This window comes from Xyrauchen texanus, chromosome 2 (genome assembly GCF_025860055.1).
Source record: "Xyrauchen texanus isolate HMW12.3.18 chromosome 2, RBS_HiC_50CHRs, whole genome shotgun sequence".
NCBI lineage: Eukaryota > Metazoa > Chordata > Actinopteri > Cypriniformes > Catostomidae > Xyrauchen > Xyrauchen texanus.
In genome coordinates this window covers 55971932-55990405 of record NC_068277.1, presented here as the reverse complement: position 1 = coordinate 55990405, position 18474 = coordinate 55971932, and the positions used below count along the sequence as shown (strand labels likewise).

Below are 18474 nucleotides of genomic sequence, written 5' to 3'. Positions count from 1 at the left end.
GGGTGCTGCCCCGACGCCTGGAGTCGAGGAGTTCCTGGACTCGATAGGCCTCCTCGCCCTCCACTAGAATGGGTTGGGGGCTCTGCTCCTGGGACCCCTCCTCCTCCCTCTCGTTAGGACCATCAGCGGGTTTGAGCAGTGAGACATGGAAGGTGGGAGCAATACAGTAATGGTTAGGCAGCGCAAGACGGAAAGAGACTGGTGTGATTTGTCTTGTGATTTTAAATGGACCGACATACCTGGGACTGAGCTTTTTACAGGGGAGCCGCAGGCGTAGGTCTCTGGTGGACAACCAGACCCATTGGCCAGGGTGGTACACTGGACCTGGACGACGACGTCGATCGGCTTGTTCTCTCTGGCGACGAACGGCTCGTTGAAGGTGAGTATGGGCCCGATTCCATGTGTCCTCACTGCGTTGTAGCCAGTCATTCATGGCCGGGACGTTCGTGGGTTCTCCTGACCATGGAAAGAGGGGCAGTTGAAACCCCAGGATACACTGGAAAGGGGTCATGCCAGTGGAATGTTTTTGGATGGAGTTCTGGGCATACTCTGCCCATACCAAATAGCGACTCCAGTCCTCCTGATGTTGATGACAGTAGGAGCGTAGGAATCGTATGACCTCTTGATTCATGCATTCTGCCTGCCCGTTTGATTGAGGATGATACCCTGAAGTGAGACTGACGTTGATCTGAAGGGCCTCGAAGAAGGCTGACCAGACTTGGGACGTGAATTGGGGTCCTCTGTCGGAGACGATGTCCTCGGGTAGGCCGTAAAATCGGAAAACCAGGTTGCAGAGGTGCTCTGCTGTCTGTAAAGCAGTGGGAAGCTTAGCCAGGGGTATCAGGCGGCAGGCCTTGGAGAACCTGTCCACAACGGTAAGGATGGTGGTGTTATCCTCGGAGACAGGCAGATCGGTAATGAAGTCAATGGCTATATGTGACCAAGGGCGTTGTGGTATGGGAAGAGGATGTAACAGACCGGCGGGCAGTTGGCGTGATGATTTTTGGGTATTGCAGATCTGGCAGTGTTGGACGAAGGTAGTGGTGTCTTGGGCCAAAGAGGGCCACCAGTAGCGATTTTGTAGCAGCTGGATGGTAGTAGTAATTCCCTGATGTCCAGAGCTGGGAAGAGTATGAACGTGCTCCAGGACCTGATCCTGGAGCGTATCGGGGACATAAACCCGGTTGGGTGGACAGGCGGATGGGATCTCAGACCGGGAGTTGATCTGCTCGATCTCGGTTTCAATGTCCCACTGAATGGGGGCGACAATGAGGTCTGGAGCCAGAATTGTCTTGGAATCTTGTGATGTGAACTCGTGGTCAGATTGACGTGATAGGGCATCTGCCTTGACGTTCTTGGAACCTGGACGATAGGTGACTGTGAAGTGGAATCGGGTAAAGAACAGTGACCAGCGAGCTTGTCTGGGGTTCAGTCTCTTGGCGGAGCGTAGGTACTCCAGGTTCTTGTGGTCGGTGAAAACGGTAAAGGAGTGAATAGCACCCTCTAACCAATGCCGCCACTCTTCAAAGGCGGCCTTCATGGCTAGAAGTTCTCGATCTCCCACATCGTAATTCCTTTCGGCAGCACTTAGTTTGCGGGAGTAAAACGCACAGGGATGCGACCTGGGCGGTGATCCCTGGCGTTGAGAGAGAACGGCTCCTAAGCCGGTGCTAGAAGCGTCCACTTCGACCACGAATGGTAACTCAGGGTCAGGATGATGCAGAATGGGTGCTGTGGTGAAACGCTGCTTGAGCTGATTAAAGGCTTGGGTGGCCAACTCATTCCATAGAAGACGATGTGTTCCTTTCTTCACCAGGGATGTGAGTGGGCTTGCCACTGAACTGAAGTTTCTTATGAAGCGGCGATAGAAATTGGCAAATCCGAGGAAGCGCTGTAGTTCCTTCAGGGTGGTAGGTCGTGGCCATTCTAGGACTGCTCTGACCTTGCCCTCATCCATGGCTACTCCTTCTGCGCTGATGACGTACCCCAGGAAGGTAGTGGAAGTCTGATGGAACTCGCACTTCTCCAGTTTCGCGTATAGCCGGTGCTGGATAAGCCTCTGGAGGATGGCTCGAACGTGCTGCACATGGTCAGTCAGGGTGTCAGAGTAAACCAAGATGTCGTCGATGTATACTATAACTGTTCTTGGAGCATGTCTCTGAACACTTCGTTTATGAATGACTGGAAAATGGAAGGGCTGTTCGCCAGGCCAAAAGGCATGACCAAATATTCATAGTGCCCTGTGTTGGTGGAGAAGGCCGTCTTCCACTCGTCCCCCTCACGGATACGGATGAGATTGTACGCGCTGCGCAAGTCAAGCTTGGTGTAGAACCTCGCAGTGCGGAGTAACTCCAGGGCGGTTGGTACCAAGGGGAGTGGGTAGCGAAACTTGACTGTAATGTCGTTCAGGGCCCGATAGTCAATGCAGGGTCGGAGTCCTCCGTCCTTCTTCTGTACAAAGAAGAAACCGGCAGACACTGGAGACGTGGAAGGTCGAATGAAGCCCTTTGTGAGTTCCTCCTCAATATATTTCCTCATGGACTCGGATTCAGGTTGGGAGAGAGGAAAAATACGACCCTTGGGAGGTGTGGACCCTGGTAGTAAGTCAATGGCGCAGTCACTGGCACGATGAGGTGGGAGCTTGGAGGCATTTATTTTGCTGAAGGCTTCTGACAGATCGTGATATTCGGAAGGGAGGTTGTTCGTGCTCGTTCTCCCCACGGGTAAGGTTATCGCTCGGATGGGTGATTGAGCGACCTGGACGAGGCATTTGGAGTGGCATGAATCGCTCCAGCGGGCAATCTGGTTGGTTCTCCAGGAAATTTGTGGGTCGTGTTTGCGAAGCCAGGGTAGGCCTAGGATCACAGGTGTGTGTGGAGCGTGGAAGACATAAAATTGTATGATTTCATGATGGAGTGCCCCAGTTTGTAGATGGAGTTCCTGAGTGACCTGAGCCTAGTGGCCGTCCATCGATGGCTTCGACTGTGAGAGAAGAGGGCAGCGGATTAATGTCATGTTATGTTGCCGAGCAAAATCTGCAGATATGAAATTTCCGGCGGCTCCGGAGTCCACTAAAGCACCGGTGGTAATCTGCCGGCCGTTGGCCGTGATCACAACGGGCACGGATACACATGAGTTGGGGTTTAATGCATCGGCATTGAGACTCACCGGTCGAGAGGCTGCAAGACGTGGTCTGGATGGACAGGAAATACGAAGATGACCGGCCTTGCCACAGTACATACACAGGTGATGAAGGATCCTTCGGTCTCTCTCCTCTGCGGACAGATGGTAAGCGTTGATCTGCATTGGCTTGGGTTCTTCAGTACGTGCGAGGATTGAAGCTCTGGGAGTTTGGACGTTGCGGGGAGCAGGAATAGTGCGATGGTTTGCTCGGCGAGATCGTATGAGGTTGTCAATTCGGACGGTGAGGTTTATGAACTGGTCGAGGTCTTTACCTTCATCATGAAAAGCTAACTCAGACTGTAGTTCATGATTCAAGCCTCTTCGGAAGATCACTTTGAGCGTGTCGTTCTTCCAGGAAGTCTGCGCGGCGAGGGTGCGAAAGGTAAGAGCATACTCAGCCGCAGTAACTTTGCCCTGCGTCAGGTCAAACAGGCAATCGCCAGCGCCCCTCCCATCCTTAGAATGTTGGAAGACCTCACGAAAGCGTTGGAGGAAAACTTCGAATGACGGAAGGGCAGTTCCGTCATCCTTCCATACTGCCGTTATCCAATCCAATGCCCTCCCAGCGAGTAACGAGCAGACAAAGGTGATCTTACCAGCTTCGGTGGAAAACATCGTGGGTTGTTGTGAAATGAATAAAGAGCATTGGAGAATGAACCCCTCACACTTGCCAGGATCTCCGTCAAACTTTTCTGGATGTGCGAGACGAGGACTCGTGGTAGGCGGAGATACGGCTGGATGGGCAACAGCGGCTGAGGCTTGGTTGGGCAATTGCTCTGATGACGACGCTTGAAGCCCTTGTACTGCCTTGACCAATTCCTTCGTTAAAGAGGTGAGACGACTCAGTTGCTGATGATGGGCAGCGAGTTGACCGGCTTGGGCAGAGAAGGCTGCGTTCAGGGTTGATATAGCTGCTGGATCGTGAGTTGGCGAAGTCTTCTGTTGTGAATGATCTGAGTCAGAGAGATCCATTTGCAGCTTAATTTATTGAAGAGAGTAGTCAAACCGGCAAGGGTAGGAACCAGCAGACACAGCAGTGAGGACAGGGCTAAATCGTAGTACAATACCAGGCAGAAGATCAGGGCAGGCAGCAGACAGGGAGATAACCAAAATAGGTAGGGTCACAAACAATCAGGCAGTCACAGGAGTTAATGCTCAGAAATGTTCACAGTAGCAAAACAAGACTTCGCACTGATAACTGCGTGCAGTGCAGCTAAAAAGCCTAGTAGATGAGAAACAGCTGAACATGGTGATTAGAGTCAGAACTGGGGCTGTTGGGAAATGTAGTGCGTGGTGAGAGTCAATAGTCGGGCGAGAGCGCCCTCTGGTGGTTGGAGATGGAGGTTACAGAGTCTGTGATTGTGACAAGGACGTAATATTCTTCTAAAAATCTTTGTTTGTGTTCAGCAGAAGAAAGTCTATGATAAGATAATTTGTTTTTGGGATGAACTATCCCATTAAGGCTGCAAAGGCTCATATTAGAGGAAGACATATAAAGTCATTAGACAGAGGACAAAATAAACTGATACTAGTTAGATAAAGCCGATACATTACTTATACTGTATTTATGTATAGCAGTGATTGACATTAACGCTTGTCCGTGACAAGTGCAGTTTTGAAGTGGCAAGTGAAAAATTATTTTACTTTCCCGACCGGACAAGCAGACTGAATAAAACATCAATAACGGAAAAATAACCAGCTTTATTTGTGATGGCCTAGAACCGTGTAACTTATTCTAAAGTTAGTATTCTTACTCTGCTGTTGAAAGTAATCCAGAGCATGTAACTTTATAATTCACTAACAATCTAGTAACAGCTGCACCCTGTTTGATTGACAGGCGGCGTATGTGTGTCTGCTGAACATGCGCGTGTTCCGAGAATACTCACGCTAATGTGCGCCTAAACAGAGTGATGCCTAAAGTGAATATAAACAATGGAGAAAAAAGCAGATTTGTAATAAAATGTTGGATATGTAAGTGTTAATGTAAACTAATAGACCTGCTGCTGTCTTGTGAAGTGTGTCATTATATTATTCAAACAACCATAACAAGAAAACACTCACTGCTCTTGATTGGGTAACTTTAATAGATTTAAAAAGTATTAATGTACAGTATTATAATCATACGGTAAAGAACAGTAGCTTTATGTTGCATTTCATTCTGAATGTTTCCTTGAACACTTGATTGCTACTTCTGTTAAAAACATTTAAAGTTGTTATAAAAAGCACTGAATTTTCATAATTTGTAATTATTTTGTTCTATTAATTTTAATCTATTTCTATTCATTGCTGTTTTTTATTGCTATTTTATTACAGACTGTTTACTAGTCTTGAATAATCACTTAAGAACCTGAAATCATTCTTCCTGAGATTTTACTGAAATTTTGGTATTGTGATAATGTATAGCCTATATTGTAAATGGTAGATCTTGTTGCAACAACATGATGAAAAGTAGATCTCATTCTATAGAACTATGAGCATCCCTGCTGTTAATCGTGGTGATGGAGGCTTTTCTTTATTTGACTACCATACGTGACATAAAATAATTACCACCTCCTCCCCTACCCAGTGCAGTTTATATTTCTGTCACATTGAATTGAGTTGATTGCATAGGTACACTACTAGGTTGGCTACTAGGTCATAATTTTAGAAAAATATACAACATAAACTTTAACATGTTACTTGAGCATGTAACTTAAATAAAAAAAATTCTCTCCGGACAAGTTACTTTTTTTCAGAAATTGACCTATTGCGTCTCACCTGACTCCATTCCTGGACATCCCACGTGGGTGGACAATCAAAGCGATTGCAGGCCTGGACTGAGCTGGGCTTGAGCTGCTGACAGTTCTCGTCTTTGACTTTCTCTGTGTGGTTGCTTTGTGATCCTGCTCTTAGAATGCAAGTTACAGCACGTGTCTGGAGACCAACCCCACAAGTGGCCGAACAGAAGCTCCAAGACTCCATCTCCCACCTGAGGAAATATGGATAGAGGTAACAGTCACGCACTGGAAAAAGGTCCTATAATTATGTTGCAAAAATGATTTATTTTATTCTTCTTTTTCTTCTCTACAAATTCCTGAAATGTATTTAACTCAAAAGGCTTAATGTCCAGACATATTTTAAGCATTGTTTTGTAGTCTTATATGAGCTATCTACTGTAGTTTTATAATCTTCATAATTTGTAAGAAGTGCAAGATTACATTTTGAGGACCTCCTATTGACTACCATGGGCAAAATGTTCTGCATTCAAAATCTAAAAGGCAGTGATGATTACTGTAATCTTGGTATACAGAGTGCATTTCGATTGGTCTTCTTTCTTGCATATTTTTGCATACTGATTTTTTTTTGGTCTTTAATTGTTTTTGACAATTTATAGCTGCCTTAACCCTGCAAAGATGATGTAATGTTAGATTGATTCTCTTGCATAGCTGATGCCTAAATTAACAACTTTTAGAGAAAGAAGCTTTTAAATTAGGTTTTGTGGTGCATTGCTTTTCTTGTCCATTCCATTCCAGTTTATTCATAAAATTCCAGATATAAAATGTTTATTTGCTATTTAGGAAAGCTTATAAACCTTTAAATGCACAGAATGAAGGTGAATATTCTTTGAGAAGTTTAAGACAGAACATAAGCATGAAGTTCTTTTCAAAGTGATCAAACACTTCAGATATTGTTTCAACGGTCCTTTTGACATAAGAGCCACCTTTTGAACCCTGAACATGGCAACAGCTGAAGCTGGTACTGGCCAGTGTGCCTAAATCTCTGGGACCACCAAGTCAGTTCAAGCCCATCTGGAGTACCCCACTGCTTGGCAGTCAGTCTGGGTCTCCCCACAGTGATATGACATTTCAGACAAGAAGAAAAAATGGTGGATTCCCTTACAAGGGAAGAAAACCAAAAATAGGATGGGATATTACGTCTCAGCAGAGTGCCAATGGTGGCCAAGGGAAACAGGGTGAACACAAAGTTTGTTGTGCTTGAAAATAAATGAAACACTTGGAAAAACAGCCAGTGGAAAGATAGAATGCTGCTGCGTTTTTATACCCGTGACGTGAGGCATGGAACACATGGGATACAGGGAGGTGTAAATTTTCCAACGGCAGACCACCACAATTATTACTTTACATTCTGAAAATGGTTTGGGTATTTTTAACACCAGGAACTTCAATGGCTCATAAATATTTTCGCAGGAACTGTAAAATGCATAAAACAGTATTTTAAGCCATGAAAAATTATATCCCATCAAATGGTATTCACTGGTTAGCATGCACTGTTAAACTGTTATTCACTGAAGGCCATAGGCACACATACAGGAAGTTATGGATCATTCCCATATATAGCACACCCAACAAAGGAACAGTCATGAAACCATCCCAACACCTTCCAACAGCTCCAGCTATAGTGCATCACCTCCACCTCCCCCACCTCAGCAGGGGCCTGGGCACCCCCACCAATGCCCACCTTAAAAGGTACCCCCATCCACCCCCCCCACCCACCTCAGTGACGACTCTTTCAATCCATGAGAGGGACGTCAATAAACTCTTCAGGAGACAGAACCCCCGGAAAGCTGCTGGACCAGATGCTGTCTCCCCATCCAGCTTGAAGCACTGCGCTGATCAGCTGTCTCCAGTGTTCACAAACATTTTCAACACCTCACTGGAGACATGTTATGTGCCAGCCTGCTTCAAGTCCTCAACTATCATCCCTGTTCCCAAGAAGTCAAGGACCACAGGACTTAACGACTTCAGACCCGCCGCTCTGACCTCTGTGGTTATGAAGTCCTTTTCAAGAGGTGCTAGCAGCCATCAACTCCCTCAGAAACAACAAGTCCCCTGGCAGTGACAGTATCCCAGCAGAGCTCCTCAATCAAGGTGGCCACTTGTGTACCAGGATTATCCACCAATACACCTTGCATGTCTGGGACCTGGAGAGTGTCCCACAACAATGGAGTGATTCCAACATTGTCACTTTCTATAAAAACAAGGGTGACAAATCCATCTGGGGCAACAGTCGTGGCATATCGCTGCTAGCTGTTGCAGGCATATTCCTTGCAAAAGTCATGCTATGCAGGGTGAACATCTGCCAGAGTCACAGTGCGGCTTCAGGATGAATCAGAGTACCGTGGGCATGATTTTCACAGTAAGATAGCTTCCAGAAAAGTGCAGCGAACAGCATCAGGACCTTTTCATGGCATTTGTCGATCTCTCCAAAGCCTTCGACGCTGTGAATCGAGAGCTGCTCTGGGACATCCTAATACAGTTTGTTTGCCCAAGAAAATTTGTGAACATCCTGTCAGAGTTCCATGATGGGATGTTGGCCTGTGTGACCATAGGGGGACAGGAATAGGGGCTCTTTAATGTATGCACCAGGTTTTAAAGAGGCAAGACAAGGGTATGTGTTGGTGCTGGTACTCTTCAACATCTTTCTCCTATGTGTCAAAAAAATTGTCTATAACGAGCTGGAAAGCAGTAGTGTGATCTCTCTTGACAGAAACCTTTTTTAATATCCGAAGGCTCCAGGCGACCACCAACGTCACAGCAGTGCAGATCTTTGAGCTGCAGCATGTTGAGGACTGCGCTTATGGCTCACACCCCAGAAGACCTACAAACCATCCTTGCCACTGCTGTAAAGGCCTACAGTAGACTGGGCTTGTCAGTCAACACCAACAAGACTGAGATGATATCCCAATGGAGGACCAGCCCCCCACCTACTATGACAGTTTTCCCCATAGAACATCAACAACACACAATTGTTCCATCTTTTAAATATCTAGGTAGTATCCTATCAGAGAGCTGCAACATTGATCATGAAATCCATAACCAGATAAAACAAGCCTCAGCAGCCATCAGCAAACTTTGTCAAAAGGTCTTCCAAAACAAACATCTCCACCTGCACACCAAAGATACCATCTATAAAGCCGTCTGCATCACTACTATCATATACAGCTGTGAAGCCTGGATTACATACAGTCACCACCTAAGGTTGCTGGAGCGCTTACATATAAGATGCCAGCAGCGAATACTGAGGATCACATGGCGTGACCGTGTACCTCATTCTGAAGTACTGGCTAGGACAAACTGCAAGAGCATGGATGCAATGATCACTGACTGCACTGGCTTGGGCATGTTATTAGGATACTTCAAGAGTGCCTGCCATGGCAAGTCCTGTATGAACAACTGCATCTAGCCTGTCGGTCTGCTGGGGATCAGAAAAAGTGGTACAAAGACCAGCTAAAAACATCAATAAAAAATGTCAAATCAATCCCTCACGACTGGAAGAAGCTGCCGCAAACCATTTCATCTCACGGCAGCTCTGCCACACAGGAATTTAGCTGCTGGAATCAGAGTTGCATATGAAAGAACAGCAAAAAAGACTAAGGAGACACACAGCCATGTCTGCCTCCACTAACCCGGACTTCACATGCCCAACATGCATTAAAATTTGTGGATCTAGGATTGGACTCTACAGCCATTAAAGAACACATCGTTAATGAGGAGGAATGTCATCATCGTATACGATGGACTACCATAAGCAAGCTGTGTATTTTTCCCCTCTGGGCTTGTCGTAGATTTGTCCTTGCTTGTCAGCTTTGCTAATTGTAAGTGTTTAGTCAGTTTTGCATCAAATAAATGAAGAAAAAAAGACTTTTCCCTCCTACAGTGTGCATCCGTTTTTTTTAATTTGGTGTTATTATTGCTCGATGCAAGCCTTATCCAAATACTCGATAGCAGGTGTTATGTTTCACATTTTCCCTATGCTGACGTAGCGCTGCTTGGTCAGAGTAAAGATTTCATATGTTGCTTGAACAGCCAGATGCATTTACACTTGATGAGTTTCGAATGGAAAGCGTCTCAAACTGCCTATGGAATGCATGAAGCGTATATAGTGGTGGATTTTAAAAAAGAAACAGTTATATTTTGATTTGAGCGGAAGTTGTAATTTTGCCAAACACACATTTTTTTTTAAACTTTTATTTTCTACAAAAACTGTCAATTTATAAAGAAATATTCCAGATGTTTTTCATGTTTCTCTTTATCTAATCGAAATGTTTCCCTATGTATATTTTCCCTATGTCCTCAATAACACATTTTACTTCACACTGTTCTTTTTTAATACTCCTTTTGTTTATTTAAATATCCCTTTAAATAAACAAAAGCCAAAGGAATAATCCAGGTTCAATAAACGTTAAGCTCAATCACAGCATTTGTGCCTTAATGTTGATTACATGCACACATACAAACTTAATAAAAGCAAAAATCAAAGTTACAGTGAGGTACATGCATTGGAAGTGAATGGGGCTGATTTTTGGGAGTTCAAAGATAGAAATGTGAGGCTTATCATTTTCTAAAAGCACACATGAATTCTTCTATTTAAAATAACAAATTAAGTTCAGTTAGGAAACTGTGGCCCAGGCTGATAGGTAACCCTTGCTTGCTACATTAACTAATCAGAACCCCCTTTTTCCTCATCAAATTATATATAACCCACCAACACATCTTAGGTATGGCTGCAGCAGCATGGTAACATGCAGCATTTCTCAAGACTCCTGCAGTCAAAATTTTTGCTATTTTCTCCTTGTTTTCCCACCTCCATGCCTCATCTCGAGCTTCATACCCAGAAAGTCCCTTTTTCCAAGAAGTATAGGGAGCTGATCCTGTAATGTACGAGATCCTGGAATATCCCTATCCACAAACACACCAAAGGAAACGTCATCTTCCAGGCATGCCCGAGCCTACTAGGCTGAGTGTTAACATCTCAATGGTGACACCAATCTACCCACGCTGCCGCTAAAAGCAAAATATACACTGCAGCTGATGAAGTGATTACGTTATCGAAAGATTAGCAAGACAACATTATTTTAGAATGCTATTACAGGCAGCTATCACAATTATCATAATTAAAGTTTAGGTTATAGAATGATACCTAAAAAATAAATAAAGCCGTCTTTTACACAAGGGGCTCTAGACAGCTCACCAAACTGAATCCTCCATTGATCTTCAATCAAATCTCAGAACGTTTTGCTTCTCATCTAATTTTTTCTTTCTGGAGAGTAATTTTTTTTATTAAAAATGATAGTTGAAAGGATTCATCCATCCATCCATCCATCGTCAACCGCTTATCCTGTGTACAGGGTCGCGGGGGTTGAAAGGATTCATACTTGTTAAATCTGCCACAGCAGTATCTATAAAATATATTTTTAAATCCTCCAGTAACAATAAATTGTGATTGGCCCATTCTGAAAAGCTCTGTCAAAAGTAACAGGTGCCACATGACAGCACTGTATATGCGCTGCCTGCTTCAGCAATGGTCTAGTGGTCTTTTGTTGTGTTTTTCTGAAAATAAATAAATACATATAATTTATTAAATGATTTAAGCAACATATTTTACGATTTTCTATAATTCAAGAACTTTTTAAGCACCTCTTGCTAAAAATGGCTATTTTCAAGGGTTTCCCAGTACTTAAATTAGAAAAAGCCAAATTCAATTACTTCAAGCACTTCAAACACATTGTACGAACCCTGTTACAAACTCAGCCTCAGTTGTTGCTATGTAATTGATGTATAAATGCATGTATGCCCAGTGAATACCATTAATCTGTTTGAAAATTGACCTGAATGTATTTTGATCAGTTGTTCTCCACCCTTTGACTCTAAGCTCTCCCACTGTCAGAGAAAATATTCAAAGGCCTTCCATGTAGGATTTTTTTTATTATTATCAGCTTTATTGCCAAGTATGCTTACGCATACAAGGAATTTGTATTGGTGACAGGAGCTTCCAGTGTACAACAATAAAAACAATACCAAAAACATCAGCAAGACATAGGTAATTAAAAGCAAAAAACAAAAAAGAATAAAAAATAAATAATTATACATATACATACATACACTCACCTTCATACATACCCACATACACACACGTAGTGCAAATCTATTACAATCTGTTATATAAAGAACAACAATACAGTATATTATGTACAGAGCAATCTAAGTAATGGCAGAAGTGGATATGTTGGATAATATAAATAGACTTAAACTGTGTATTGCACATAATCATTGCTCAATTGGGCAATTTAATTGTTCATTAGATGGATAGCCTGAGGGAAAAAACTGTTCCTGTGTCTGATGTTTCTGGTGTTCAGAGCTCTGAAGCGCCGGCCAGAAGGCAACAGTTCAAAAACGTAGTGGGCAGGGTGAGTGGGATCCAGAGTGATTTTCCCAGCCTTTTTCTTCACTCTGGAAGTGTATAGTTCTTGAAGGGGGGGCAGGGGGCAAACAATAACCCTCTCAGCAGACCGAACTGTCCTTTGTAGTCTTCTGATGTCTGATTTCGTAGCTGCACCAAACCAGACAGTTATTGAAGTGCAGAGGACAGACTCAATGACTGCTGAGTAGAACTGTTGCAGCAGCACCTGTGGCAGGTTGAACTTCCTCAGCTGGCGAAGGAAGTACAACCTCTGCTGGGCCTTATTCACAATGTCGATGTGTATCTCCCACTTCAGGTCCTGTGAGATGGTAGTGCCCAGGAACCTGAATGACTCCACTGCTGCCACAGTGCTGTTTAGAATGGTGAGCGGGGACAATGTTGGGGTGTTCCTCCTAAAGTCCACAATCATCTCCACAGTTTTGAGCGTGTTCAGCTCCAGGATGTTTTGACTGCACCAGACAGCCAGCCGTTCAACCTCCTTTCTATATGCAGACTCATCATCATCTCGGATGAGGCCGATGACAGTGGTGTCGTCTGCAAACTTCAGGAGCTTGACAGAGGGGTCCTTGGTGGTGCAGTCATTTGTGTAGAGCGAGAAGAGTGCCCTGGGGGGCACCAGTGCTGATGGTACAGGTGCTGGAAGTGAATTTTCCCTGCCTCACAAGCTGCTGCCTGTCCGTCAGAAAGCTGGTAATCCACTGACAGGTAGAGGTGGGAACAAGGAGTTGGTTTAACTTAGTCCGGAGAATAGTTGGGATGATTGTGTTGAAAGCCGAGCTGAAGTCCACAAAAAGGATTCTTGCGTATGTCCCCGGTCTGTCCAGATGTTGCAGGACGTGATGCAATCCCATGTTGACTGCATCATCTACAGACCTGTTTGCTCGATAAGCAAATTGATGGGGATCCAGAAAGGGTCCAGTGATGTCCTTCAGGTGGGCCAACACCAGTCTTTCAAATGACTTCATGACCACAGATTTCAGGGCGACAGGTCTGTAGTCATTAAGTCCTGTGATTATAAGATATTTCGTCTATTTCTAATATAATGATGACAAAGCCTGTTTTCATGTTTTAATAAAAGAAACTACTATCGACTAGAGATGAAATCTATTAATCATTATAATTTGTTCTCTAGAACGTCTAGAACTGTATATTCTTCATTAAAAGCAAGATGTTGAAGGGAGTATTCTTTTTTTTTTTTTAGCATTTTCAGCAAGTTTTATAATGTAATAAATATTTAAATCATAATAATCTTCCTTATCTAAATTATTTTAAAGATCTTGAGGCCCCTAGAAAGTGTGTCGAGCCCCCTTAGCAGGTCCCCACCCCCGGTTGAGAACCACTTTTAGATGCAGCTTCTATTCCACCTTTTCAGTGTCGATCTAGAGTCTTCCCTTGCTGAAGCCCTTGTTGCTAAGGCATCTTCCAGAGACATACTGTTCGGACCCTCTCACGGTAATATCAGACCACATATTATGGAAGCTTCCTTCCACAAATAGTTTTAGTCAATCATAAAAACGAAATAAGCAGGCATGCAGTAATTGGACATATGGCTGTACAGTATATTTGCATGATTTGGCATTTTTAAACAACCAGTTATGTCAAAAGCTCCTGTTAATATACTGACTTTATTTGCATGGTCAGCATACTATTGTCCATCATTTAAGTTAGGCGTACAATCAATTTGCATAAATTGGTATGTATCATCTAGGGTCACTCACGCACGACAAGCATTATGCTTTGAAAGACATACTGCTCATGTAATGCAGCAAGAAATTCATACCAATATGGTCTGAGGCTGCATTGCATAATCACACCTACTATTCAAGTATAAGATATCAAATATGCCAAAACTGCAGCATCTGTAGGTCAATACACAGCTAGCGAGAAGAAAAAAAAAAAAAAATTATATATATATATATATATATATATATATATATATATATATATATATATATATATATATATATATATAATTACCTTATTTACTCCTCCTGTACTTACTCCCTTGTGTGGTGTTCACATTTTGGACCTTTTGGTACTGTTACTGATAAAAAACTCCTTAACATATATTGTCTTTATATCAATTCCAAACAATATAGATAACATATATGATTCATGTTTGCAATTAATGTGTTCTAGATCACATTTAACAATGGATTACATTCGTTTTTTATGTTTACGTAAAAAAATCCACTAAAATAAAGACTTGGATATCTTCAGAACAGAATGTCTCAGAGACATGCAGATTAGCGCCTTTGTGTCAGGTTAGTAAGCAGTCAATAAGAATCACTCTGTTTAATGATTAACGACTCCCTAGCAACCATTTAGAGCACCCTAGCAACCAGCCCCATTAACATCCATTCAAAAAGGCTGAGAGGGATATCTTCGGATCAGAATGTCCTAGAGACATGAGAGTTGGCTTGTTTTACTTGGGTGAGCAATCAGTCTTCAAGTATCATCATGGAAACTACTTAGCCATGCCCTAGCAACCATTTAGAGCACCCTAGCAACCAAACCCCTTGACTTCCATTCCAAATCGCTTAGATGTATATCTCAGGATCAGAATGTCGTAGAGACTTCATTGTTAGCTTGTATGACTCAAGACAGAAAGCAGCCTTCTTTGTGTCACCCTGGCAACTGCCTAGAAACCACATTGGCGCTTACCCTGGCAAACAAATAGCAAAACACATCTCTTTGCACCAGAAAATCTTGAGACTTCGGGGTGGACTTTTCTCACTCAGGATAGCTAGGCGCCTTGATAAGTATCACCCTGATAACTGCCTAGCAACCAGATTTGGTTACCCTAGCAACCATGGAACAACACCAATATCTCTGGACCAGAAACATCATACTGTCATGTGGGTGGCCTTTTTCAACTTGGGGCAGTAGTTAGGACATCGTTGTGATAAATTTTGCCATCTCGTGAGTGAGTGTGCATGGGTAAATTTTTCTGTGTGTCTGTCTGTGTGTCTCTGTAGTTTCCCACACTATGGAGGGTAAAGATAGCAGGAACGCAGAATCAGATGGCTTCTCTGTGCTTGGATTGTAACAATGTAGCAGGTATATGTGTGTATGTCTCTCTCTCTATTTGTGTGTGTGTGCGTGCATATGCATGTTTCTGTATGTCTGTCTATGAGTCGCTGTGTGTATGTGGGTTAAATTGACCTGAACATCATATGAAGGACTTGAAAGTGTGGGGGCATTGTAGCATGTGTACTCAATTAATTTTATTCTTTTACATGATCTTCACAGAAAATAAGCCAAGGACATTGACAAAAATTTGAAATGGGTCAATTTGACCCAAACACCAAATAAGGATCACCTATTGTCTAATCCAAACTAACACAGTTTTGCCCTCTCTCCACATGTCTATGGACCTGAGACCCAGAACTCTGCTTCCTTTTATGACCCTTTCTTCCTAACAGCAGACAGATAATCTATGACGAGTCATTGTTCACATGCAGTGAAGCAAATATGTCTTCTCAAGGGACTCTGTATCTAGAAGGGAGTTTGTATGCAGAAGCATACACCAGCAATTTTCAAAGCCAGAGCAAGGTCAGTCCAGCACCCAGAGTTACCTTGTCAGCTATCTAAAAGAATGGAATGTTGGGTTTCAGCAGCATGTATCTTAGACAAGTTAAATTTATTCTGAATACTCAAGTGATGTATTCTGGATTCAGTTGATCATGCAATTGCTCAGGTGGTTACTGTGGTATGTTGTCAGCTGTGCCATGCTAGTCGTCACCTAAACTGGCTAGGGTTTGCTGTCAGCTTGCACCATGCAAGTCATTGTCTAATATTGTCTAGAAAAAGAAAAAAACACTGCAAGCAGCGCAAATGTGCTATCAACGAAAAAAATCAACTTAGTCACACATAGTTATTCAGGTCACTAGACAAATCCCAGTGGGAACACATTTTTAACACATACTAGGGATACACTGCTAGCTACACGTGACTGAAATCCACCTCACTGCAGCCCACATGTCTGGCAGTCAGATCTGCTTGTTGGGGGGGAGGGATCACCTTATTTGCAAGTCTTGTCTTGTCTTGTCTATTTATTTTCTTTTAACACAGTTTTGGGGGATTTTATGTTTGTTCAGTAGAAGTAATATACTTCTCTGTCATCAGCAGCAGCAGAGCATGGGTTCTGTGCAACAGCAGCAGACAATTTACTCATGTCAAGTAGCAGCAGCAGCATGTGTAGAGCAGATCTAGTCCACCAAGACCAAGCCCATACCATTTTATAAATAAATAATAAAAAATATGTTATACTACTGGGGAAAAGGCCAAAAAAACAATAGAGAGGATGCCATCGTCAGACAACACAGTTTCACGTCACATCGCTGATACGGCAGAAAACATCTTAAAACAACTATTGCTTTGCATAGAAGCCAGTGAAATCTATGCTTTACAGATTGATGAATCAACTGATTTATTTGGTTAAATTAATAAATTTATCTAGTATACTGATATACAGTGGCTCCAAAATGTATTTGAAAATGTCTGAATATCATTACTATAGATGCAAAATGTCAATCGAAGTGGCATCTGCAAACAAATGATGCTAAACCGTTCTCAGAAAAAACATAACTTTTTTCACCTTATGTTCAATTACTTGTCAGCTGGTCCCAAGGTGATTTTTAGTGGATGTATGAAGTCAGTTCACCACAAGTTCACACAGAAGACCATGCAAATTAATTACAGGTGACACATTAACCATTGACCTGTTTCATGTTTGACAACGATAAAGTGTCCAAATTCTTTTCTTCCTTCCATGGAACTTTTTCTTAATTAGGGGCCAAAAACTTAAGGTGCGAACCCCCATTGAATCTGTTAGTGTTCTTCTTCTTATTATTCTGCAGAAAGTCTAATGCAGCCCATAGAACGGTACATAGGAAAGTTATGAATTCGGGCACACTGATAGAAGACACTCTCAAATGTAACTCATCCAAATTTGAGGTCACGCACTCAAACCCCCTAGCACCACCAAAGTTTCAAAGTTTCACTTACGTTTCTGCCTATAACTTTTGACCCGTAAATCCTAGAAAACGAAATAATTTTTCTTCTGATTCCTTGGGTCATGCTCTTCAAGGAAATATTGGATTGTTATTAAGCTCCACCCACTTTGCTTATAACTTCTGAATAGTTCCGAAAATCATGAAACTGGTCTCTTTAGATGATGATACCCAATTTTCCTGTGTCAGCCATATTGGGCATCGGCCATTGAAATTTGACTTAAATTGCTGTAAATTACAAACACATTGGTGTAAGTTTGGTGACACCACCTTGTGGTCAAAAGACACAAAAAAATGCTTATAACCTCTAAGTTATAACTCTTTTGGTCATGCCGAGTACATTGATTCCAAGTTTGACTGGGTGGCCATTCTTCTGTTTGCCATTTTAAATGTTATTAAAACATACTTTTTTAAACTCCTCCTAGACTGTAAGTCTGATTTGCATCTAGAAACACACATGACAAAAAGTTATGAAAAGCTTTTTGGTTGACCAAACGCATCAACAAATTGAATGGCAAGATGCCAATAAGGGTCTGAGGCTGTCTCTCAATGTTTTGGCCAGTGTATTACAAATTTCTATGTTTATAAACTTGGTTTACATTGTGACCAAGTCCTTCCAATACTATATCAATTTGGTGACAGCACCACCTATCAGTCAAAAGTTGCATAACACTTTTTCACCGCTGCTTAAAATCATCACCAAAATTCAATATTCAATCTAAATGTTTGCCAATGGTGTGTGCTTGGCCCTGTAATTGCTATTTGCAGATACATTTTATATATAAGTATATATAAATATATAAAAATAAATGTAAATACATTTATATTAGGGGTCTACTATGTACTAACATTAAAATACATACAGTGCATACATTTTGTTCTGCAAAATTATCACAAGATTCACATTTGCTGCTACTGAGGTTACATTTACATTTACATTTATTCATTTGGCAGATGCTTTTATCCACAGGTTGAGGTACTGGTAGGTTTAGTGGTAGGATTAGGGTATAGATTAATGTTACATTACAGATCTAATGAATTGCAGGTACTTTAAATGTAAGCACAATGCAACAAC

The 18474-nt window shown here is 42.4% G+C and overlaps 1 protein-coding gene across 1 annotated transcript in view; it reads right to left on the bottom strand.

The window, feature by feature from the left end:
- LOC127660092 (ADAMTS-like protein 1) overlaps nucleotides 1-18474 on the bottom strand; it is a 131384-nt gene that overhangs the window by 15559 nt on the left and 97351 nt on the right. The window contains exon 17 of the mRNA XM_052150164.1: nucleotides 5941-6151. Coding sequence (XP_052006124.1) covers nucleotides 5941-6151 — 211 coding nt within the window. The remainder of the gene's footprint in view (nucleotides 1-5940; nucleotides 6152-18474) is intronic.